The 25,265-nt window shown below is 37.9% G+C and overlaps 1 protein-coding gene across 4 annotated transcripts in view; it reads right to left on the reverse strand.

The window, feature by feature from the left end:
* HDAC8 (histone deacetylase 8) overlaps positions 1–25,265 on the reverse strand; it is a 245,599-nt gene that overhangs the window by 126,673 nt on the left and 93,661 nt on the right. For 2 of the 4 annotated variants that reach the window (XM_002831802.3, XM_054544714.2), the window contains exons 8-9: positions 12,577–12,749; positions 10,021–10,115 (exon numbers count right to left, since the gene is read on the reverse strand). The exons of 1 other annotated variant lie outside the window; for it this stretch is intronic. In XM_002831802.3, the coding sequence (XP_002831848.1) occupies positions 10,021–10,115; positions 12,577–12,749 (268 nt within the window). Of the gene's footprint in view, positions 1–10,020; positions 10,116–12,576; positions 12,750–21,066; positions 22,381–25,265 lie in introns of those variants that run through there. One more of the 4 variants, XM_009234985.4, reaches the window with a different exon arrangement.

Raw genomic sequence — 25,265 nt, forward strand, 5'->3', positions numbered from 1 at the left:
TACATATGTAACTAACCCGCACATTGTGCACATGTACCCTAAAACTTAAAGTATAATAATAATAAAAGAAATTGTAGAGATGGAGCTAAGCCAAAAAAAGAATACTAGAAATATACGTAGAAGTCTACTTGAGTCTTTTGAAGAATACCAGTGTGAATATGTATAGGGTACAACTTCACAAGAGTAGTCCTGAAAAACTTACAGAAAAACAATTATTGAGGTGTTGTAAGATGAACAATTCCTGGCTGGGTGCCATGGCTCATGCCTGTAATCCCAGCACTTTGGGAGGCCGAGGCTGGTGGATCACTTGAGGTCAGGAGTTCGAGACCAGCCTGGCCAACATGGCGAAACCCCGTCTCTACTAAAAATACAAAAATTAGCTGGGCATGGTGGCACATGTCTGTAATCCCAGCTACTGGGGAAGCTGAGGCAGGAGAATTGCTTGCACCTGGGAGGCGGAGGTTGCAATGAGCTGAGATCATGCCACTGTACTCCAGCCTGGGTGACAGAGCAAGACTCCATCTTAAACAAACAAACAAACAAACAAACAAAAACCAACCAAACGAAAAAAGATGAACAATTTCTAGAGCTCACAAAGGGCCAAATTGAAGAGATCTCACTGAATACCTGGGGTAACAGTATAGGTTTCACAGGGGTAGTACCTTCAAAGCAGGCTAAATTAGCCCTAGAATAAAAAGGCTAGTCAAGACCTACTCTAAATTAATTTAAAAACAAAACTGGAAAAGGATCAAACTGATCCACAATAACTTAATTATCAGGAAAAAAGTATAATCCTCTTGAAATCCAATTTTTTAAAATCCAGAATTCAACAATATAAAATTCATGACATTTGATATCCAATAAAAAATTACAAAACATGTAAAGAAGCAGGAAAATGTGACCTATAATCTGAAGAAAAATCAGTTAACAGAAACAGACCCAGAAATGACAGAAATGATGGAGTTAGTAGACAAGGACTGTAAAACAGCTATTATAAATATGCTCCATATGCTTAAGGAGGTAAAAAAATATGAACCTAGTGAGGAGAGAAATTAAAAATATTTTTAAGAATGGAAATTCTAGAGATGAAAAACACAATATTTGAAATGGAAATTTCACTGGATGAGATTAAGAGCAGGTATACTGCAGAATAAAAGATCAATGAACTTGAAGGCAAAGCAATGGAAACTCTTCAAAATAAATCACAGGGAGAAATAAAAGACAAAAAAAAAAATAGGCTTGGCATGGTGGCTCATGCCTATAATTCCAGCACTTTGGGAGGCTGAGGCGAGAGGATTGCTTGAACTCAGGAGTGGAAGATCAGCCTGGACAACAGCCTGGGCAACACAGTGAGAGCTTGTCTCTACAAAATAAAACAATTAACCAGGCATGGTGGAGGGCACCTGTAGTCCTATTTACTCGGGAGGCTGAGGTGGGAGGATTGCTTGAGCCCAGGAAGTTGAGGCTGCAGTAAGCTATGACTATACCACTGCACTCAAGCCTGGCTGACAGAGTAAGACTCTGTCTCTTTAAAAAAAAAAGAAAGAAAGAAAGAAAGAAAGAAAAAGTAAAAAGGTCACAGTGAATGATGCATGAAACTTCAACATAACTGGTCTAACTAGGTTTAGCTGGAGTCTTAGAAGTAGAAGAAAGAAAGAAGTAACAGAAAAGAATAGTGGCTGAAATATTTCCAAATTTGATAAAAACTATAAACCCACAGATCCTAGCTCAATGAATCTCAGACAGGATAAATCCAAAGACAACCACATGACAGCATATTAGAATCCAGCTGCCGAAAACTAGTTATAAAGAAAAAACTTAGCAGCCAAAGAGATATGACACATATTATACAAGAGAACAAAGATGAAAATTTATCACAGACTTCCCATGAGGAAATACGTAAGCAAGAAGGCAATGAAATAATATCTTTGAAGTGCTAAAAGAAAAATTATCAACCTAGAATTCTATACCTAGTGAAAATATCTTTCCAGAATTAAGACAAAATAGAAATTTTTCAGACAAACAAAAGCTGAGAATTTGTTGCTAGCAGACCTACAGTATAAGAAAAATGAACTGAAGTTCCTAGGCAGAATGCAATTTGTGCCAGTTGGAAACCTGGATCTACACAAAATATTGAAATATGCTGGAATGGATGAATATAAAAGATATTTTCTTACCCATAATTTCTTTAGAAGACCATGTAGGGTCATGTTGGAAGCAGCAGATCCAGTGGTGGCTGCCTATGTACTGAGCTCAAAGGAGTGCCACGGAAGGCCAGAGAGGAGCAAAGCATGCTGTTACCCTGGTGGCAGACAGGAAATGGAGTAACACCATCCTGCCAAACACAGCCCAATTAAAGATATAAGGGGTGTGGTCCAGAGCTAAAAGACTTGGTTTCTCAAACCAGGGCCACAACATCTATGTTTATAGAGCTGAAAAAGATGAAACTGAAACATCAATAAGGGTTCTGACCCATGGAAGGAAGAACTTTACTTAAAAAAAACTGGGTGAAATTGTAAATAAGAAATGAAATATGATTAAAATTATCTTTATATATGTAATGAATTTACCTTATAGTGTCTTATGCAACAGAACATTTTTGAACAGTTTCAAAATAATTTGTCATTTAAATTGTAGCATCATTTTTAGACCATTCATTCATAGTTAAAGGAAAAGGAATTGACTATATTAAGTGTAGACATGATGAACTCAAATAGCCAAGAATTGTTTGTTGCACCTTTTCAAATTAGAAATTAAAAAGTCATTGCAGCGTGTTATAGGTAAGTTATTTTACTGCATTGGCTAGAGAATTCCACACTATAGCTTGGAGACAAATAAAGCCTTGGACAATTGACATTGCTCACTGTCTACTGGATGAAAAGTTAGTAAAATAACTTACAGCATTGTCTTTTCTCAATGGCACAGTAACTTGTTTATTTAAACATTTAGCTGTAATCATGAAGACTTAGCATCTCATTTACAGAATTTATTCGCACCTTACAAACAGACAAATCTACAAATATGGCTGGGCTTGCAGTTTTGCTTGTAGTCAGTCATGTGGTATCAGCACTAACTAATCTTTGAAGACGATCTTCTTTTATGTGAATGGTTGGCAACAAACATGAGTGCTGCTAAAACGTTCAAAGTGCTGAATAACTTTGAATCTCATGGTTTATGCTGGAGCAACTTTGTTTGTATTTGCATGGAGGTGCAAAAGCAATGGTGAGTAAAACTGCTGATACTATGGTACAAATTAAGGCAATAGCACCAAAGTATACCAGCAGTTATTGTATTATTTACTGACGTGCACTTATAAGTCAAATAAAATCCAATTTGACTTAAGAATGTCCCGATAAAGCACTAAAAAGTATTAATTTTATTAAATCCTGATGCTGGATTTAATATTCTGTGTGATGAAATTGGAGGTATACATAAGGTGCTTCTGGTATAAACTGTGCTATGGTGGTTGTCTTGAGGAAAAGCATGTCAGTTTTGAGCTTAACTAGCCACATTTTTCATAGAACATCATTTTTGCTTGAAAGAATGATGGATAAGGCATGATTAAATACTTGGACATTTGGCAAATATTTTCTCAAAAATGAAATAAGTTTATCACTTCAGGGCAAACAACTGACAGCATTTCTTGCCAATGATAATATTCACATTTTTTGAGTGAAAATTAGAATTTTAGAAAACTTCATTCTGCCACTGGGAGCATAACAGCTTCTCAATACTTAAGCTTTTTTTCCAGTGAGATCGGTGGTGAGATCAATGACTGATTTTTTGATGCTGTATAAAATGTGTTAGCATTTAGAATATTTGCATAACTTAGTGAACCAATATTTTCCAAATAACCAATATGTATAAGATGGGTCAAATATCGACTCAAAGAATAAGATGACCAATGAGTTTTAATGTAATAGTATATAAAAAGTTCACTGATATGGTTTCAGATTGCACACTGGATTAACCTTTAAGAAACTTCCATTTGTGAAGTTTTAGTGTAGTATCAAAGAATACCCATAATTAAAATACACAAAAATGTATTTTAATACATTTTCCCTTTTCCAATTACATATCTATGTGAAGCTGGATTTTCTTTACATATTTTAAGAAAAACAACATCTCAAAACACACTGAATGCAGAAGCAGTTATGAGAAGTCAGCTGTCATCTATTAAGCCAGATGTTAAAGAAATGGGCAAAAGGGTATAACAATGACATTTTTCTTAAGAAATTTCTTTTTATCTTTGAAAATACAGTTATTTTTCATCAAAACATGTTATTTGTGCTAATATATGCTGGATTTATTCTACTTAAAATGAATTAGTAAATATTTTAAAAACTAAAAAAATTGTTTAAAGCAAAACAATAACAATGTATCAAGAGGTTTATAACATATGCAAAAGTAAAATATATGACTACAATAGCACAAAGAAAGAGAAAGGAAAAAATGGAAGAATGCTGCTGTAAAGGTACTATATTATATGTGAAGTAATATAATACTATTTAAAAGTTGACTCTGATAAGTTAAAAATGCATACTGTAGGCTGGGCATGGTGGCTCACACCTGTAAGGCCAAGGCAGGCAAATCACTTGAGGTCAGGAGTTCAAGACCAGTCTGACCAACATGGTGAAACCTCATCTCTACTAAAAATACAAAAATTAGCCGGGTGTGGGGGTGCACGCCTACAGTCTCAGCTACTGGGGAGGCTGAGGCAGGAAAATCGCTTGAACCCGAGAGGCGGAGGTTGCAGTGAGCCAAGATTGCACCACTGCACTCCAGCCTGGGAGACACAGCAAGACTCTGTCTCACAAAAAACAAAAAACAGAAACAAAACCAAAAACAAACACATACCCAGATGTAAACCCCAGAGAAACTGCAAAGATCAGCATTGCCCTGATATCAAAACCAGACAAAGACATTACAAGAAAAGAAAACAACAGGCCAACATCCCTTATCAACATAGACACAAAAAAACCTTGACCAAGTTTCAGCAAAATGAATCCAGCAATACATAAAAAGGATAATATAACATGACCAAGCAGGGTTTATTCCAGGAATGGAAAGTCAGTTTAACATTAAAAAATCAGTGCAATTTACTGTACTAACAATAAAGGAGGATACCATATGATCATTTCAATAGATGAAGAAAAACATTTGACAAAATCAGTACTCATTTGTGAGAAAAAAAAAGTCTCAGCAAATTAGGAATAGAAAGGAACTTCCTCAACCTAAAAAAGAACATTTTTGAAAACTCCTACAGCTAATAACACACTTCATAATGAAGATTAAGCACTTTCCCCCTATGACTGGGGACCAGATAAAGATATTCACCACCATTTCCACTCAGCATTGCACTGGAGGTTCCAACCAGTGCAAAAAGGTGAGAAAAAGAAATAAAAGACATGAAGATTATACAGAAAGAAGGAAAATTCTCTTTATTCACAGACGATGTTTGCACACATGGATTATGCTAAGCAATCTACAAAAAAGCTACTAGAGCTAATAAGTGAATTTAGCAAGGTTACATTATTCAAGATCAATATGAAAAGTCAATTGTCCTTCAATATTCTGGCAACAAACTATTGGAAATTGAAATAAAAATACCATTTACATAGATCAAAATAATGAAATACAGTACTTAGGGATAAATTCAGTAATATTTGTGTAAGACGTGTTCACTGGAGAGTACAGATTATAATTTGGAATTAAAGAAGACTCAAGTAAATAGAAAGATAAATTCATGGCTTAAAAGATTAAATATTGTTATGATGTTACTCCTCCACAAATCAATCTATAGATTCAGTGCAATCTACAGGTTACAGTGCAACAAGACTGTTTTATATTAGTAACATATAGTTGTACATAAATTGACCTAATTCTTTTTAACGGCTACATATGTTCCCTAATATGAATGAGGTACAGTTTAATCAGTCCATAAAAAGCAGTCTGGTTAAGTAGTGTTAATATTTTCCATTAGTAAACCTATGTGATGATACACACACACATACACACACACACACATACCCCATCCCTACTCCATCCTAGATAAGTCACGGAATCTAAATAGTAGTACTGGACTATAGAACATTTTTATGCATAATAATCCATGTGATTGTGCTAAATTTGCCATGTACTGGTCTTTTCGTAGTACCATGACACCTCTGGGCTTTCCCTATGGTAGAGATATCTGGGCCAATCATACATACAAGCTCCATTCTTCTCAGCTTTCCCAGCTGGGACTGCTTGGCTGGCCAACCTGGCTCCCCAGTGCTCTGGCTGAAACTAACTTCCTCATCACTGGCTTTATGCCATCACTGGCCTTATGGCATCACTGGCTTTATGGTATCACCAGTTTTATATTTTATGAGCGCTATACTTGAAGTCCCACCCTTATCACTTCTAATATTTGTGCTGGGCTTCTGCCTTCCTAACTCCCTTCCCTGCATTGTTAATATAATGTTCTCCCATGGATACACCTGTTTCCTATAGCTGGGCTACCTGGTAGTTCTTGCAAAGCATAGAAAGTTGCTATTAAGGTTAAATTGGGTTCCCAGAGAAAGGCTAGATTATGTTTCCAATTCTTTCATGTTAAAAAAAATAGAAGTTTCCCAATGTGAATATTGAGACACTTACTCAAACACTCATTTATTCAACTAGGTGGTGGGTACTTAACACTCAGCTAAGCACTAGGGTTGGGGGTGTGGTGCAGACAACCAAAACACTGATGACCAAATGAATGGCACAGACTGTAAGTGTTATACGTATATATTTGAACCTCTTAACAGGTCTGCCTTTCTCAAGTCTCTCCTCTTTGCAATCTATCTCTACCAACTGAGCTTTTTAAAAGTTAAAGCTCATTTGTTTTCATAGAAAAAAGTGTAAGCTCTTTAATGTGGCATTCAGGGCTCTTCATAATCTGGCCTTAACTTCCATTCAAGCCTTAATCCTTCCTACTCTCTTTCATATACCCTGTAATCTACACATAGCAAATTTTTCACTGGTCCCATGAGGCACCAGGCCCTTTCTGATCTTTGTTCCCTCTGCCTAGAATGCCTTTTTCTTCTTCTTCACCTAGCGAAATCCTAATCAACCTCTAAGATTCAGTTCAAAGTCTTGTTGAAACATATCCCCTATGGTCCTCATCTGTCCTGGATGTGAGCACATTGTTCTGTCACCTTTATTAGATCGTGAGATTTTGGAGGGCACTGGGATTATCTCATTAGTCTTTGTATCTCTGAATCCAGGTCTCAATAAGGCCTGGCAAATAGTAGGGGCCCAACACATAATTGTTAAATGAAACAAGGAATAAATGAATGTGAAGGAAGAGCTCAAAGGGGATTGGTGTATTTAGGTAAGGGTTTTTGAAGGGCACAGGGCTTGAAGCTGGACCTAGGAAGATAATAGAGAAGTAGGGAACGGGCATTTGGAGGAGGAGGATTATTACCCTAGGAGATGAAAGAACTAAAGCCCAAGACTGACAGTGAAGAGAGTGAGGAGGTCAGCCCGGCTGCAACTGACCACTGCATTATCTTGACCTTTTCACCTACTAGATTTCTTGATTATATTTTCAGCTCGTGGAGGGCAGGGTGTTTTGTGTACTCCTTTGTATCCCCTTTATATTTGATGCACATCTCCACAGTCACTCTTCCTACTGTCTTATTCTTTTTCTGCTCTGTATTATAACTATCTGTGCATTTGCATGTCTCCCCAGCACTTACACCACCCTCCCTCCCTAGCTGCTTCAGGAAGGGGATGAATTTCTCTCTTTGCATCTCCTAAGCAGCATGGTGTCTGGCACATAATGGGTGCTCAGCAAATATTTTTTGATCTACCATTTGTTGATCTGATTTCAGAGGACCACAAGGATATTTGTGTGCAACTGTGTATTGTGCCACAGAACTTATATGACTTCATACTGTGTAGCCTATTTTTGGCAATTTTCATTAAAATGTTATCTTATTGTACCTGGAAGACTGTCATTTTAATTTTATTCTTTGTTCTTTCTTGCATGACTCACATCTCTTAAACCAGAAGGATATGACAGAAGGAATTCACAAAGGGTTTGGACAAATTTATGAATGACATAGTCATAAATGTCTGGGTATAAGAAGTGAGCAGCATGCAAAGAGGAAGGAGATAACTTGCATTTTTTTTTCTTTTTTTTGAGACGGAGTGTCACACTGTCGCCTAGGCTGGAGTGCAATGGCACGATCTTGGCTCTCTGCAACCTCCACCTTCCAGGTTCAAGCAATTCTCTTGCCTCAGCCTCCTGAATAGCTGGGATTACAGGCGTGCACCACCACGCCCAGCTAATTTTTTGTATCTTTAGTAGAGATGGGGTTTCACCATGTTGGCCAGGCTGGTCTCAAACTCCTGACCTCGAGTGATCTGCCTGCCTTGACCTCCCAAAGTGCTGGGATTACAGCTGTAAGCCACCGTGCCTGGCCGAGAACTTGCATTTTTAAAGTGCCTATTAGGTTCCAGGAAACTACGTGTTAGGCACTTGACATACATTATATCTCATTTAATCTTACAGAATACTTCAGTATAAAGACAGAACACCTATTTATAAGGTCCAGCCTACACCCATTCAGGCCCACAGCTTCTCCATGTACCAGAGGCGATATTCATCTTTATTAAAATTTTATCAATCTTTTAACACAGATGAAACTTTGGATTTGCTTTTGCTTCTCAGGAATAGAGCATTCATTCTCAGTTCAGGCTTCTACAGCTTAAAACTTGTTTCTGACATAACTTGATCAGTTTATAAAGTCCCAGAGCTTTAAATTACAATGCAATCTGAGATATTCCCACAGCAATAACAGCGATTACATTTGTTCACAGCACTTACCTTTATATTTCATTAAGCTTCCAAATACTGAATAAAGGTAAGACAAACCAAGAAAAGAGACTTCTATTAACCCTGACATCAGCAAATTGTCTCAAATTATAGTGTACCTTCTATCTGTATTCTAGACATATTGAATGGTTTTTCTGAGATACATATTGTACCTCACCTGAGATTAGGAGAAAATTGGAAGGAAATTAGTTTAAGTTGTTTCTAATTTTTAAAAAATAATAGCAACTTTAAAAAGCATCATGCTCCCAAGTGTACAGCTACTGTATCTGGCAGAAATCATAACATTAAAACCAAAGCAGCATCCCTAATCCTTGGGAAATAGCTTGAGAAGGTGGGGCTGCATGTACTGGTTTGTTATTTTAAGTCATCCAGTCTAAGGTCTGTAGTTATACATCTTGATCTATAACATGGTTCCTACTTGCAGGGGAACTGGAGTGATAGGTAGGAACAAAGGTATGCCTTTGGATTAGGGATTATCAGCACACTCACAGGTCCCAGACAGCTTTCCATGAACTTGTTTTGGGAAAACTAGAACAGACATTTTTGCTTTGGAAAACATAAAGCCCATCTTGTATGACTAAAGAAAATGGCAAGGGCTCAAATGACGTTTCACATTTTGGATGGTCCTATTCCAGCCTCTGTGTGCCACTAATTGCTAGAAAAACATCAGCAATGGTCTTTGTAGTGCTTATGGGTTTCTTGAATTTTACATTAGTCAACGAAAATTGAGAGATCAGGACTACCACCAAAGAACATGTGCCATGTACCACCTATGAAACTTCTTAAAACAAAGATGAGAATCCAGCTTACACATTTTAAAAATAGCCCCTTCCTTTTCGAGGCTAGGGGATAAAAATATGCACATATTCCAAAGAATTCTTTGTGTGAACAGGTGACCCCTTCCCACAGTCTCTGTAATTAATTGAGAAATTAAAGTTGGTTGGCCTTTGAGATCTCTTGTAAAAAAAAAAAAAAGGCAGAAGGTCTTGGATATTTTGGAACAAGAGTCCACTATTCTGCCAAGACAGTGTGTTATTGTTATTGAAGTGTCTCTCAACAAAACGGTATTGAGTGGTGAGGACGTGATTTTGATTAGGTGGAATGACTCAGCTCTTCCCCTTAAAGAAGAGAGGACTTGTCAGAGCCTTACTTACCTCATGATCTGGGATCTCAGAGGATAGTGTTTTCCCTAGGATGACCCCGGTCAAGTATGTCCAGCATCGAGCCGTGTTGGCAAGGTTATAGCCTCCTGTCTCCATCAAGAATTGTGAAGTTAGGAAAGAATAGTCATAAAACAGCAGGAGAGGGAAGGGGGGTAAGGAAAGAGAGAAAAATGTTTTAAGAAAAGACAACCTCAAATGGCAGAATTTTCCCTAATCATCCCTTTGTGATATTTTTAAACCACCTAGTAGGCAGACTTTGGTGGACCAGTCAAATCATGCACAGTGTAAAACCGGGCAGTCCAAGGTCTGCAAAGATTAAATAGGCTCCCATCTCCCCAAAAAATATATACCTGAGGAATCCAAACTCCTCAGTTCCATCAAGAGCCATCAGCAAGACTCAGATCTCTGGAATCCAGATCTCTTGAGGTGATCTACCCAATGGAAAGATTTCTGTGATGAATTTTGCAACAATTCTATAAAATGACTGCTGAATGTGATTTGTATTTTTAAAACTATTGGCAGATCTAGCCCTAAAAACCTGGGAAAAAGAAAAGGAAAATGCTGACAAAAGCAGACTTCCTTCTTTTAATGTCAGCATTCCTTTTTGCCACAAAACATAGGCCTGGTGGCAGAGATCAAAGAGAGTGAGATGAGGAAGGGACCGTTGATAGATGCTCTGACCCATCTCGTCAGGTCCTGTCACAGTCACCCAACAGCCATATTATACTGGCTAATAATCAGCACATTTTTGTGCTGAATAGATGTGCTCTGCCATGCAAGCATTAGAACATTGGCCTTTAGCTAAATTCTAAGAGTATAAGGGTAAAATGGAATGATTTCCTAATCTCAACGCAGCCTAAGGGAAACAGAATCTGGTCTATTTTAGATAGGGTGACCATATAAATTATCATACAAAATGGTATACTTTTAAAAGTAAAAGAGGGCACTATTAATCATTACACTGGGATAACATGTATAAACTAGGACATATGGTCACCCTTTTCTTAAGCTCTTCTACTATTTGAAAGGCCACAGATGCTTTGAGTATGTCTTTTAGGTCTCAATGGGGTCCACTGAAGCTTGGGGATATGGCTCCCTCTACGAATTGTGTGTTAATAGGGGCTGAGAATTTCAGTTAAATAGTACAGGTATTACTTTAAATACTCCTGACATGGAAAAACCTGAATTTATAAGATAGACTTATTTGGCATGAGTATTTAATTTCAAAAAAAGGTCACTATAGGTTTTGCTTAGGTAGTAAACTATCTCTGGTACATATACAATATGATTTGATTTGCAAAAATTCCATTTATGCACAAGCATTTTCAGGAATACACATATTTCCTAAGAAGAGTTATATATTCAAATGTCAAAACTTTGCGCTGAGAAAACAAAAAGGCTTTAGAGAATGCTAACAGGCTTTTAATATAAAGACTATAGCCTCAAACAAAAGTCAGGTTCTAACCTGATGTATATGTTAGAAAGGTCTCTTCCCCCTCCTTAGCTGTACCTGTATCATAATCACCATCCTTAGTGCTGTCAAGAAAAGTAATATGTCACACCGTACTTATCAATTTTATCTTTTTCTTCAGTTGAAGTTAATATATTTCTTGCCAGCTTTTCATAAGAGGTTGTCTCTTGTAAGTACCTTTAATTTTGAGCCTTCTAGAGTTTGAGGCTGCCAAAGGACAAGGCTTGTGTACTTGTGTTGAATGCCCACTCATTTAATAAGGCCTCCCCACAATTCCCTCTAACAGGTTGACAAAACAACCAACAATTAGCTCTTCTATAATCTATGCATTTTAAGCTCAATTGGCTTGACCATGTTATTTTAACACACCAATCTATTCATCCAATGAAATAAAGATTGTGCCAGGTAGGTAGACAGAAGATTTTAAGCAAGGCATCTTTAAAGGTGGTAGATGTTGTGACAAGTTCCTTTCTCAAATGTTTAAATGCTACTATTGAATAGACTGGGCTTTCTTTTGGCTAAGTAATACAAATAATCAGCACACACCAAAGGCAAGAATCCCAAAGAGACTATAGATCTCTCAATTTTGCTTCACTATAACAAATCCATGATTTTTGGGGGAAGAGGCATTCTTGAATCAGCTTATTTAATTAATTTGTGTGTTTACTACTTACACACAAGTAGAGTTGGAATTTCAGTGACATGTTCCCAAAAGATGATTATTAGAACTGAAAATCAAAAACTACACTGAGAGAAGATGGATCAAAGTCTACTGGGGTTAACATCCTCTATTTTTAAGATTCGAGGTAACCTTTAACCAGAGGATCTTTGCTTCAGGAATTGAAATTTAGACTTTAGAGTGCCAAGAAGTCAATGCACATGCTAAGCTGAGAAGCGTGTCAGAGTATTTTCTTATTCTGAACTGTGGAGGTGGCAGATTTTATTGACTCAGGCTTCTGGGCCTCAGGTAGGTTGGTATTATCCAATGCAAGAAAGCCAAGTTTTCCAAGTTCAGTGCCAATGGACAAAATGTGGAGGAAGGTCAACAAATTCTGGTAACCTTCCTTTATACTCACCTCCTCCCAAAATGAGTGTTGCCAACTGCCATTGAAGGATGTACTTAAGACACTTGCCAATTCCCACTGGAGTCATGTTAAAGGAGCACATGGGATCCCCAGCTATTGTGTCAGCTCCCAGCTGTAAGACCACTGCTTTGGGATTAAAGGCTTGGTATACTTCCTTAAGTACACTATATAAAATAGAAAGGATACAAAGTATAGGTCAGTTTGGTCTAGGGGTAGTGGTGGTGGTAGGGCAAGTTGAAGGTATAATTGAATTAGCAAATAGTTAAGGGAAAAAAACACAACCTGTCAAACTCATCAAACTCTCCACTTAAGAGAGGTGAATCACACTATATGTAAATGATACCTTAATAAACCTGACTTACAAAAAAATTTCCCTCTACTTCCACCCTCATCAAAAAACACATCTGCCCTTCTGTTTTAAAATTCAGACTTCCTTGAAATATTCATATTAATTTAACTTCAACAGCCATAGGACAGAGTATACATATTTAGTCCATTTTAAAATCTGGGAAAATAAGATATACATTGAATAGTCATTAAGGGTTCTTTCTGATTATTTAAGATTACGACCATACTTGGAGTTTAATCACCTGGTTTCAGTGGGGGCTGGGGAGAAGAATTACATGCTTTACAAGCATAGATGTTATCAGGTAAGTTTTTATTATGCAAAAGGACTAAAGGGTTATGAAATGCAATCCTCCCTAATGCATATGTAATCAGGGTATTGTAGGGAAGGTACTGTAACAACTGATCTAAAATTATAAACCTGAAAGCACCCTAAAGAACAAATTGTAGTGTAACAATGAGCATAATTTTGGATAGAATCATTCAGTGCTACCTACTCAACCTAGCTGTTTTTTTTTTGATAGAACTCTTGTAGATGAAAAGGAAGATGTCAATGTGACAGATGACCTTAGTCAAGCTTTCAGTATTATCATTAATTGAACACTGGCAGTGTCCAGAATGCATTCCTAGGAGTTATAAAGTCCCTGCTCTCAAGGGGCTTACAATTTACTTTCCAGACAGAATATATACCAGCCCTCAAGGGCCTGAATAACTCTTACAGAGACGTATAAACAAGTGTAAATTAAGATACATCAGAGTTGAGAAAATCCAGTGTCAAAAAGTGATCAAAAATGTTGAGGTTAATGACCTCTTCATAATCAACATGTCAAATTACACCAGTGCAGCAAGACCAGAAAAATCCCAGATCTTTCTGAAAATGCAAAAGGAATTCAGGGACATAAAAAGCCATCCTCCCAAATCCATATGTAACAAGGGTATTGAAATTATCGAATAATGCTCACCCACAGAGGCATTCTTTGACTCAAAGGACTGTTTTGTTTTGATTTCTCATCTACACAGAAAAATATTGAGTGATCATAGAGATTATAAGAATATTATAAAAATAATGACATATGATCCTTAATACAAGGATACTTGGGCCTATTCTCTCTTTCATGTGCTTATCTCCTGGGTGCAGAGGGAAGATAAGCTAACTGAATAGTTTAGACGACATTTATTGAGCATCTACACGTACAGAGCACCCTATTAGCTGCTGCTGGGAGACACAGAGGAAGGCGTGATGTCTGTTCTAAAAAGGTTTCTAGCTTAAGGAGGAGGAGGGGGAGGCAACAAGACTAATGTTCTGTTCATTCATTCTTTCCCTCACTTACCACACATTTTCCTGAGCATCCACTGTGTGCCCAGCATGTAACTGTACCAGATGCTGCAGGAATAAAGATGAATATGACACAACCCCTAGCTTCATGTAGCCCGGAAATAGAGGGAAAGACACAGACTATGTCAATAAATAATTAAAATACAACGACAAATGAAGTGTCAGAAATGGCACAGAGTAGGGAATAATCAACTTTTGCTGAGGATTTTAAAAAGGCTCTACAGAAGTAACTCTTGACTTAGGTCCTAAAAGATGAGAACTACACTGCGCCAACTCTCAAGATGGCTAACATGAAAAATGGTAGCAACGATTTCTGGTAAGGATGTGGAGAAACTAGATCACAAACATCTTGCTGGTGGGAACGTAAAATGGTGTAGCCACTCTGGAAAATAGTTTGGCAGTTCCTGTTAAGACTAAAAATAGACTTACCATATGACCTAGTAATTGTACTCTTGGGCAATGTATTTCAGATAATTTAAGACTTATTTTTGTGTAGGAACTTGTACATGACTGTAGCAGCTCAATTTGTAATAGCCAAACGTTGGAAACAACTCAGATGTACTTCAACAGATAAATGGTTAAACAAACTGGTACAACCATGCCACTGGAATATTGCTCATTAATAAAAAGGAGCAAACTATTGATACGTGCAAAAAATCTGGGTGGCTCTCAAGGGAATTGTGCTGGGTCAATAAGGCCAATCTCAAAAGATTATCTGCTGCATGAGCCCATTCATATTACATTTATAAAATAATAATTACAGAGATGGAGAATAGATTAGTTGGTTGCCAGGGGTTAGGGATGGATGTAGCTGTAAAGGTGTAGCATGAGGGAACCTTGTGGTGATGGTACTGATCTGTATCTTGATTGTGGTTGTAGTTATGCAAGGCTACATGTGTGATAAAATTGCATAGAGCTACACACACACACACACACACGTGCATATATAGCTGGTGAAATCTAAATAAGCTCTATGGCTTGTACCAATGTCCAATATCAACTTCTTCATTTTGATGCCGTAATTGTATGAGATGTCAACATTGGGGGAGGCTGGAAGAAGGGTACATGGGACTTCCCTGTACATTTTTTTGCAACCTTCTGTGAATCTGTGATTATTGTGCAATAAAAGTTTTTTTAAAAAGTATAGAAATTTATAGGTATGTAGGGTGATGATAGGGAAGTTGGAGGCAGAGATGATTGTGGGGTTACTGGTAGGGGACTAAGTCCAGAGAAGGAAGTAATGCATGCAGGAGCATGAAGGCTTGACAGCAGGAGTGGTGGGATGAGGCTAGAGAGGTAAACGTGGGCTATATATGCCCGGCAGGCTAATGAGTTTGGACTTTTGCTTAAAGGGTACAAAATGTCTCAAACATTGTGTGGGTGCATGTGTGCATCTGTGTGTGTGTGCTTTGAGGGCATAATTAGATTTCCATTTTAAAGATACTCAAGCTCTATTGTAGGATACCCTGAAGGTTGATGAGGGCTTTTGCAACCATCCAGGCCAGTGACAGCAAGGATAAGGAGGAAGAGATAGATTTGGGAGAAATTTATATGGTAGAATTGATAGGGTAATACAGAGTGACACACAAGAAAAGCATATACATATAACATTTAAGAGTGTTTGGTATTTAGGAGAGAGGAAAGGATAAAGGCAGGCAGGTGTTTCTGGATTAGTTGTTTTGATTATAGCCAGGTAGGGAAAATGAGTCCTCAAGGAATTCTGATAAAGAGGGCTCTGGATGGGTATTGAAAAGGTTGATAAGAAGCTTTGAGAAAGGTAGGGCATCTTGTACGTAGTGTAAACTTCAAAACAACTGAAGTAAGGGCCGCTTACAGAGGGCTGGATGGTGAACACTTTTAAATTCAAGACTGGAAGTTTTCATTTGATTTGACAGTCAAATGGAAACCACTGGAGAAGTAAGAGGTAAGTACTAATGTTGCTGAAAAATTATGCTTAGGAACTTAGCTTTTTGCTCTTGCATGTAGGGTCAACGTGACAAAGTCAACCCCACAGGGGTTGGCAAAAAGGGTATTGAAGCGTTCTAGTCATGATGGCAGCAGGAAGCAAGGTAAGGTAAATTTGGAAAAAAATTGGGAGGGCTAATTGACAGAGTAGGCGTGGAGCATCAAAGAAGAAAACACTGTGCCAATTCCTCCAGAATTCCCAGGACAGGAAAAAAAAAATTGGAATATTATTTTTCCTATTGCCACTTCCAAATCTAACATTCTTTCCTCTCATCAATCGCTCCCTCTTTTGAGTCAATGTCATTTGATAATATTACTCAAATACTATGAAAGTTCTTATCTTTCACCTCCCTTGGGGATTTTAGCACCTCGTTCACAATTTTTCTCATTCTCCCTTTCCTTGTCATCATTTTCTGCAGTTCAATATTCATTCCCTCACTCAAACCTTGATTCAAACACTAGAGACACAGAAATAAGCAATACTCAGGAAGCTTCTGGTCCACTAGGGGAAGAAAACAGGAAAACAAGTAACTGTGATAAGTGCTATAATATTCATTCATTCATTCATTCAACAAATGTTAATTGAATGCCTGTTATAGGTACTATGTTGGGCAATGGGTTCACAGTATTGAACAAGAGATCTATTCTTTCCCCCATGCCTGTTCTAACTCTCTAACATCAGAGTTCCTTTATCTTTTCAACAATAGTGATGTCCACCTGCACTTTACTTTATTCCTTGTCATAGACACACTTTGGGGCCTGATAAAGAAGCACTTGGAATTGCTCTTCTTCTAAGGCCCTGAACTCTGAACTACTTTCTCCATCTACAATTTTCTATCTTTCCAATTCCTATTGCATTTGGTCTTTATTCTTACTGTAACTCCTATTCCCTGGTTTTTTTTTCCCTGTTTTCAAAGTACACCATCCTATAAATTTTTTGTCTTTTGAGACAGGGTCTCAGTCTCTCACCGAGGCTGGAGTGCAGTGGCATGATCATGGTTCACTACAGCTTTGACCTCCTGGGTTCAAGCAGTCCTCCCACCTCATCTTCCCAAGTTGCTGGGACTATAGGCCACCACATCCAGCTAATTTTTAATTTTTTTTATACACACGGGGTCTCACTTTGTTGCCCAGGCTAGACTCGAACTCCTGGGCTCAAGCGATCCTCCCACCTTGGCCTCCCAAAATGCTGGGATTACAGGCACGAGCCATCATGCCCAGCTCAGCCTATCTTTTGACTTCATTTGCTTCATTACTTCTTCTGGTGAATATGATTAGTCATTTTGAAAACTTACTTTAGCACCCTAGTTCCCTCACACCTTTGCCATTTTTGCCTTGTCAGTCCTCAAGCCCTTGGATGAACCACGCCATCAGAGTTTTCTCTCTGTTCTGCTGGAGGAAGCTGAGAAATCAAGTGAATTGCTTCCATTAGAGATTATGCATATAACTCCAATTCAACAAATTCTACAAACATTAATTGAGTGATTAATATGCGCCACACACTCTCTACAGCTTGGCCACCTTTCACTTTACCTCCAAGTGATGAAGAATTACATTTCTTACAGAAGCTAGTCTAATTTTTGAAAAATACAAATATAATGAGAGGACATTCTTGATATAAAAAATTAAACATGGCCGGTCACGGTGGCTCATGCCTGTAATCCAGCACTTTGGGAGGCCGAGGTGGGCAGATCACTTGAGGTCAGGAGTTTGAGACCAGCCTGGCCAACATGATGAAACGTCGTCTCTACTAAAAATACAAAAATCAGCTGGGCGTGGTGGCGGGCACCTGTAATCCCAGCTACTCGGGAGGCTGAGGCAGGAGAATCGTATGAACCTGGGAGGCGGAGGTTGCAGTGAGCCAAGATTGCACTACTGCCCTCCAGCCTGGGCGACAGAGTGAGACACAGTCTCAAATAAATAAATAAATAAATAAATACATAAAACATAAAGGCCTATCAAATAAAAGTGAAAAATCTCCCTATTTCCATTTCAACTTCCACCCCAGAGGTAACTGCTGATTAATAGTTTGTTGTGTATCTTTCTAGATCAAACTTTTTCTGTATCATACTGGATGGAACTGGTTGAAGCTATGTGTAATGAGTGCCTTTACCTCTTTTCTCTACCTGAAAATGTCCTCCATCATATTTCTTCTGCCTTTCCAGCTTAATTTATCCCTCTAAGCACTAAATCCTCTTTTGTTGCTTTAAGGGTCATGTATCACCAATGAGCTCTTTTCTTACATCTTCAGTCCCTGAATTCCTGCTGATTGAGTTCCTGTAGGTTATAAGTTAAAAGTTGCCCATCTATCCCTCCCCTTCTTCTCAGCATTGTCCAACTTATCCACATACTGGCCACCTATACATACTTCTTGCAATCCAGAATCTGATCTTACTGCTCTCCTGAAATTGCTCTCTTAAAGGTAGAGAGACCTCTGGATTACCATATCCAAAAGCCTTTTCTCTGTTATCTTTTTCAAACTTCTTAGAAGCAACTGACAGTTGATTCTACTAAAAAATCTGCAGCTGGTTATCAGGGGCTACAGTTCCAAGAAAAAAATATTTTAAAAGTAATTTTAAAATAAGTTTATTGATCTTCATATACTATACAATTCCCTCATTTAAAGTGTACAATTCAATGGCTTTTAGCATATTCAAAGAGTTGTGCACACAACATCACAATGAATTTTAGAATATTTTCATTGTCCTCAAAAGAAACCCTGAACCCATTACCAGTCACTATTCCCATCACTCTCCAACCCCCAGCCCCTGGCAACCACTAATATACTTTCTGTCTCTATGAATTTGTCTAATTTTGACCTTTCATATCAGTGGAATCATATAATGTTTTCTTTTGTGACTGTCTTCAAGGTTCATTTGTGTTGTAGCATGTATCAGTACTTCATTCCTTTTTATGGTTGAATAATATCCAATTGCATGGATAGACCACATTTTATCCATTTATCAATTGATGTTATTTCCACTTTTTGGCTGATATTAATAATGCCACTATAGTATAATACTACAGATATACATGTACAAGTTTTGTGTAGACACATTTTCAATTCTCTTGGGGATATATACCTAGGAGTAGAATTGCTGGGTCATGTGGCAACTCTATGTTTAACCATTTGAGGAACAGCTAGACTGTTTTCCACAGTGGCCACACCATTTTACATCCCAATCAGCAATGTATGAAGGTTGCAATTTCTCCACATCTTCACCAACACTTGCTATTTTTTGTTTTGTTTCATTTTAAATTAATTATAACCATCTTAGTGGGTATGAAGTAGTATCTCACTGTGGTTTTGATTTGCATTTTTCTGATTAGTAATAAAGTTGAATATCTTTTCATGTGCTTATTGGATATTTGTGTATCTTCTTTGAAACAATATCTATTTCAACCCTTTGCCCATTTTTAACCTGGGTTGTCTTTTCAATATGGAGTTGTAAGAGTTCTTAAAATATTCTAAATATGTCTCTTATCAGACACATGATTTGCAAATATCTACTCCCATTCTGTGGGTTATCTTTGCACTCTCTTGATAGTGTCCTTTGCAGCACAAAGTTTTAAATTTTGATGAAGTTCAGTTTATCTATTTCTTCTTTTTTTGCTTATGTTTTTGGTGTCATATCCAAGAGACCACTTCCTATTTCAACATCATGAAAATTTACATCTATGTTTTCATCTAAGAGTTTTATAGTTTTAGCTCTTACATTTCAGTCTTTGATCTATTTTAAATTAATTTTTATATATGGTGTGAGGTAAGGGTCCAACTTTATTCTTTTGTATATTGATACATCCAGTTGTCCTATCATCATTTATTGAAAAGACTGTCCTCTCCCCCACTGAATGGTCTTGGCCCCTTTGTGTAAAATCAATTGACTATAAATGTGGGGGTTAATTTCTGGACTCTGAACTCTTCCATTAATCTATGTGTCTGTCCTCATGCCAGCAAGATGCAGCTTTGATTACTGTAGTTTTGTTGTAAGTTTTAAAGTTGAGAAGTTTGAGTTTTCTAACTTTGTCCTTCTGTTTCGAGGTTGCTTTTGCTATTCTGGGTTGAATTTCTGGATTGAATTTCTGGATACATTTTAGGATCAGATATGTCAATTTGTGAAGAGAAGTCAGCTGTTATTTACAGCTCCATTTCGACTATGCTAAACCTGTCATCTTACCTCTTCTATTCCCTGCCTCTGTTAATGATATCCATCTTTTCAGTCACCCATGTTCAAAACTGAGGAATTTGAAAGTCACCCTTTCAGATTCCTCCCTTTTCCTGTTCCTCTCCAATTACCAGTCTTCCACCAATCTCTCTCCTATTCCTTCCTCTCCACTCCCGCTGCAGTACTCTAATCTAGCCCTTATGACCACCTTCATGAATTACACCAATAGCTTCCCAATCAGTTTCCCTGCCTCAAGTCTCTTCCCTCTCCAATCCTTCACACACACAACCATCAAATTAATTTTCCTTAGGGATACAGTTTTGATAAAGTTACTTCTTAATTCAAAAACCTTTAATGTCCCTCCATTGTCTTTAGAGAACACTTAATATTCTTAGGCTATGATCCAAAGTGCTTTGTAATCTGACTATGGCCTACCTTTAAAATCTTATTTTACAATAACACCTTAACCTGTATTATTCTATAGGCAAACTGAACTCTCCATTGTTCACCTCACTCACCTTGTATTTTCTTGCAAGTATGCCTTTTGTCATGTACTTACTTGTGCCTGAAAGTTACCTTTCTACATGTCTACATCACAGCCATTCTTTAAAGGCTAGCTTAAATTTTATCTCCTCCATAAATGAGAATGATAATAATGATGACAACAGCTAACATTTATTGAGCACTTTATTCAGAATAGAGCACTGTTCTATGTATTTTACATGTATTAACTCATTTGACCCTCATAATAATTCATAACAGGTATTATTTTTAATCCTATTTTACAGACGGGGAAACTACCATACAGAGAGGTTAAGAATTCTGTACAAAATCACACAGCTATTAAGTGGCAGAGCTGGTTTTTGGACCCAGGCATCCAGGCATCAGAGTTTTTGCTCTAAACCACTACAGTATATCTGCTTCCATGACTTACTGAGCTCCTATGCATCAGATACTATGTCAGCCACTTTGCCCACATTATTTCAATATAACAGCAGACGCTGTTGCCAAAACTTTACTGAGAAGAGTGTTAATCTTCCCAAGCAAGCTTTGATCTTATGATTCCCTCATTCTAAAACCTTCAGTGGCTCCCAAAATGTTTACAGAATATGGTACAAATTTTCATAGCTAAGAATTCCAGCTCTTCCGTGATGTGGTTCCCACCCACGTTTCCAATCTTCTTTGCAACTTCTCCTTCATGCACTTTACAGTCCAGCCAAACTAAAACCACTGCTATTCTTTGTACATAGCTCAGCCTCTCCCAACTTTGATCTTGCTGTACCCTGTGTGTAGAACATCCTTCCCTACAATCTCTGTATATTCAAACTTGACCCAGATTTTATAAACACTCATATACATTCACACACTTTGTAAAGATAGAGTAATTAGCTACCCTTTAGAAACCAGATCAAATGTTACCTCCTCAATTACGCCTTTTTCTGAAGTATTTTCTCTCTTTGAATACCCACAGCATTCTATCTCTTATGGTTCTTACAATTTTCTATGTTTTATTTATTTAAATGTGTGTGAATATGAAAATCAATCTCTATTTATTTATCTAACATTTTAAAATTTCCACTAACTTCCTCGAGGGTAGAATCAATACTTTATACATAGTAGGCATTCAATAAATAGTCATTAAATGAATAAATGAATGAAATGTCACTCCAGATTGCTTTTGGGAAAGTTTCCCTAACCACTGTAACAGTTCTGTTTGCTACACTGCAAATCATTAATTTTTCGTTTTGTGAAAGTATAAAATCTCTTATCCAGAAAGGAGGGGGAGGACAGGCATCTCTTTACACTACATTAGTAACTTCCCTATAAACATACAAGATATTCATTTAAAATGCAGTTTTCTTGATGAGAAACCTGATCCTTCAGTATTCAGCAGTCTAGTTTTCAGACAAGGCTATGCAAATGGAGAAGACAAGCTGCGGCAGCTGCTTCTACAGGCCTGGATTTGGGGCAGGAGGTTCGTACCTGAGGAGGATAAAAGCCAAGGTGGTGACATTAATGATGCTTTTGGATAAAAGAAAAGCCCAAGAACAAAATCGTAGAGTTATTCTCTTTTCTTTGATTCCATCAGGGTAGACCACAGCTTCTACTGTGTGTGTTTGAGATCTTTCACTGGTGCTTCTTTACCTTTAATACCAGGGGCTGAACATGTTTTGTGTTTTTTTTTGTTATTTAGATAATCAATATCCTAAAAGATTCATCTCAGGGCAATGGGATACCAGAGCAATGGCGTTATAGTCACCCTTAACCGATACTGGTGGTGGGGTCTGGTAACCCTAACTTGTCCCTCTAGCAAGACCTCTGATGGGTTCACGCTCCCAGAAGGTTTAGTCTCCTGACTTTCTAGATTGCGCACCAGTCTAAACCAGCCTTATCATCTTCATGCTTTCCAATAGACACTCTCAGCACCCTCTAGAGACTCCCTCAATAGAGATTAAAGAAATGAGAAATTCAAAGTTGGAAAACCAAGAAGGGTAGGATGCAGAAGGAGAGAAGAGAAAAATATTTGCTACTAATGCTTTGAATTCTCAATGTCAGCCTGAGAAAAGTTATTGCCAGCAGCAAAACCCCTTTCTAAGACATAAATTTTAAACCTATTGCATTTGATGGGATTGAGAGGCAGACTGTGTTAAGGACCCAAAGTATTACTAGTCAGTCCCAAATGGGAGCCGTTCAACTTTCCATAGGTATGTTTTCTCTAAATTTTCTCAGTCCTATCTGAGCTCAGGTACTGCTGACTCATTCTGCAACAACTCAACCTGCCAGGGGATGCAGCATATGGTAAATGCCTCAGTGACTTCTGAATATCTATTACAAATGGTTCAGGGATGCAGGGATTTGGGAGGAGGGAGGCTGCCTTGCAGTGAGCATGATGTGTCATTTTGTTGGAGAACATGGGTGCCTCTTGGACATATTCTGAAGACATTTAATTTTCTATAAGTTTCTTTTTCTGCTTTTAGCATCAAACAAGCTGTACTGGTTCCATGAACTTCTAAAAACATGAAAGAAAAAAAAAACAAATTCATAAAATAAAAGACAAACCTTAAACTCCCAAACCAACCAACCAACCAAACAACCAACGAACCAGCGAACAACCTCATATCCCTTTCGCTGTTTTAATTTTCGTGACGTAATTTCTTAACATTTTAAAGGGGCGTATTTTCTCTCACTGCTGAGTCTATTATATAGAAACATAGATTCTAACGGGCATCTCTTTCTAACACGACTTGTAGTAGGTAATTCTATTCATCAATTACGTGTCACCTTGGCAACAGAAAGGGCTGCATACTATTTTTAGCATATTATTACTTATCTCTCACTATACCTCTTAGAAGTAAACCATTCTCATTCACACAATGGAAAGTGAGTCATCCAGAATTAAAGTCATCCAGTGTTTGCATGGCACCTTACCAGTGGCCTGAAGTGAATCGTCAGAGCTAGAATTAGAACACTAATTCTAATTCGAATGCAATGCTCTTGTTACTAAATCCCACTGGTCTTTGGCTGTCTTCATTCTGAGAGGCCAGAGGACCTAGCAAGCAGAGTGTACATTATCTGGGCAGGGGGTAGGGTGGGCAAAGAGGTAGGCTGGTTTGGAGAGCTAAGCTGAAAAACAAAAAATGGAAGAAGACCTAAAGAATATGAATCCTAAGGCTATCTGTGCTATTTGATCTGGGGTAGGTCATTTAACTGCTCTGTAACCACCAGGACTGCTCATAGTGTAGACTGCATTCTGCTCTGTGTCACATCATTTGACCAAATGTCTCATCTGTCCCCCTTTGTAACCCCTACCTCAGTTCAGGGAGAATGCTGGATTTGGAGTCAGATAAGCTTGGATCCAGTGATTGTATAGCAACTTGGACAGATCACTTCTCTGAACCTCAGTTTCCTTCTCTGTAAAAGAATAATATTCTCTCCCTCACAGGGTTATTGTGAGGATTAAATGATATAACATTTGTGAAAGTCTTCTCCTAGCATCAGGCATATAGTAAGCACTCCATAACATTGAATGAATAAATGAATGGCCTCAAGTCAGGCCCTTCGAGTGCTATGTTAATTCTTTCAGCCCACTAGGATACTGGTGAGTTCAGCACAGCACACCAGAGCAGTGACTTCCTGAATAGTATTCTAATGGTCCCCAAAGGCAGAGAGAAATTTCATCATGTCACTGCCTGGTTATACCTGTTCTGGGAATACAGTAATTCATTTTCCAGTGCTGCCAATCTATTACCTTTCACCAAACACAAAATTCACTTTAAGAAGGGACAGAAACACAAGTGCCTTTCTGTTATATAGAGGTTGGGAGAATATATTATTAAAATTGAAACCGACTTCTCTGATTTCTTAGGAAAAAAATCAGATTGGAAGCCAAACAGCTATTTGGCCTTTGCAGACCCTGGATAGCGATGCCCTTGGGGGAAAGGGGAGTGTTGGAGTCATTCCAAACTATAGTTACAACATTTACGTGTATATTTACTGCTTGTGCTTATGCTCTCTGCACTTAGTTTTTACTCTCTAAGCCTTGAAGAATTCACAATTTACCTAGAGCACAGTTTAATACATACGGGTGGGAATAAAGGCCTATATCTCTGTTTCTCATTTCCTAATCATATTTTCCACCTTCCTTATATAACTGATATCTCTTCTTTTCCAATTCAATTGCTCACTTTTCGAACTTAGGTGAACAATAGTGATTTGTTAACAATAAACATGCCCCCAGCCCTTCCCTCACTCTTCTTTACCCCTGAGGGCCTCCCTAAGACTCAAAGCCGAAATCCTGCCATATAGTTAGCACCTGGTGCAGCTCATCAAAATATAATATCCTTTCCCAGATGATTGGAAATCTCTGC

This window comes from Pongo abelii, chromosome X (assembly GCF_028885655.2).
Source record: "Pongo abelii isolate AG06213 chromosome X, NHGRI_mPonAbe1-v2.0_pri, whole genome shotgun sequence".
In the NCBI taxonomy this organism is placed as follows: domain Eukaryota; kingdom Metazoa; phylum Chordata; class Mammalia; order Primates; family Hominidae; genus Pongo; species Pongo abelii.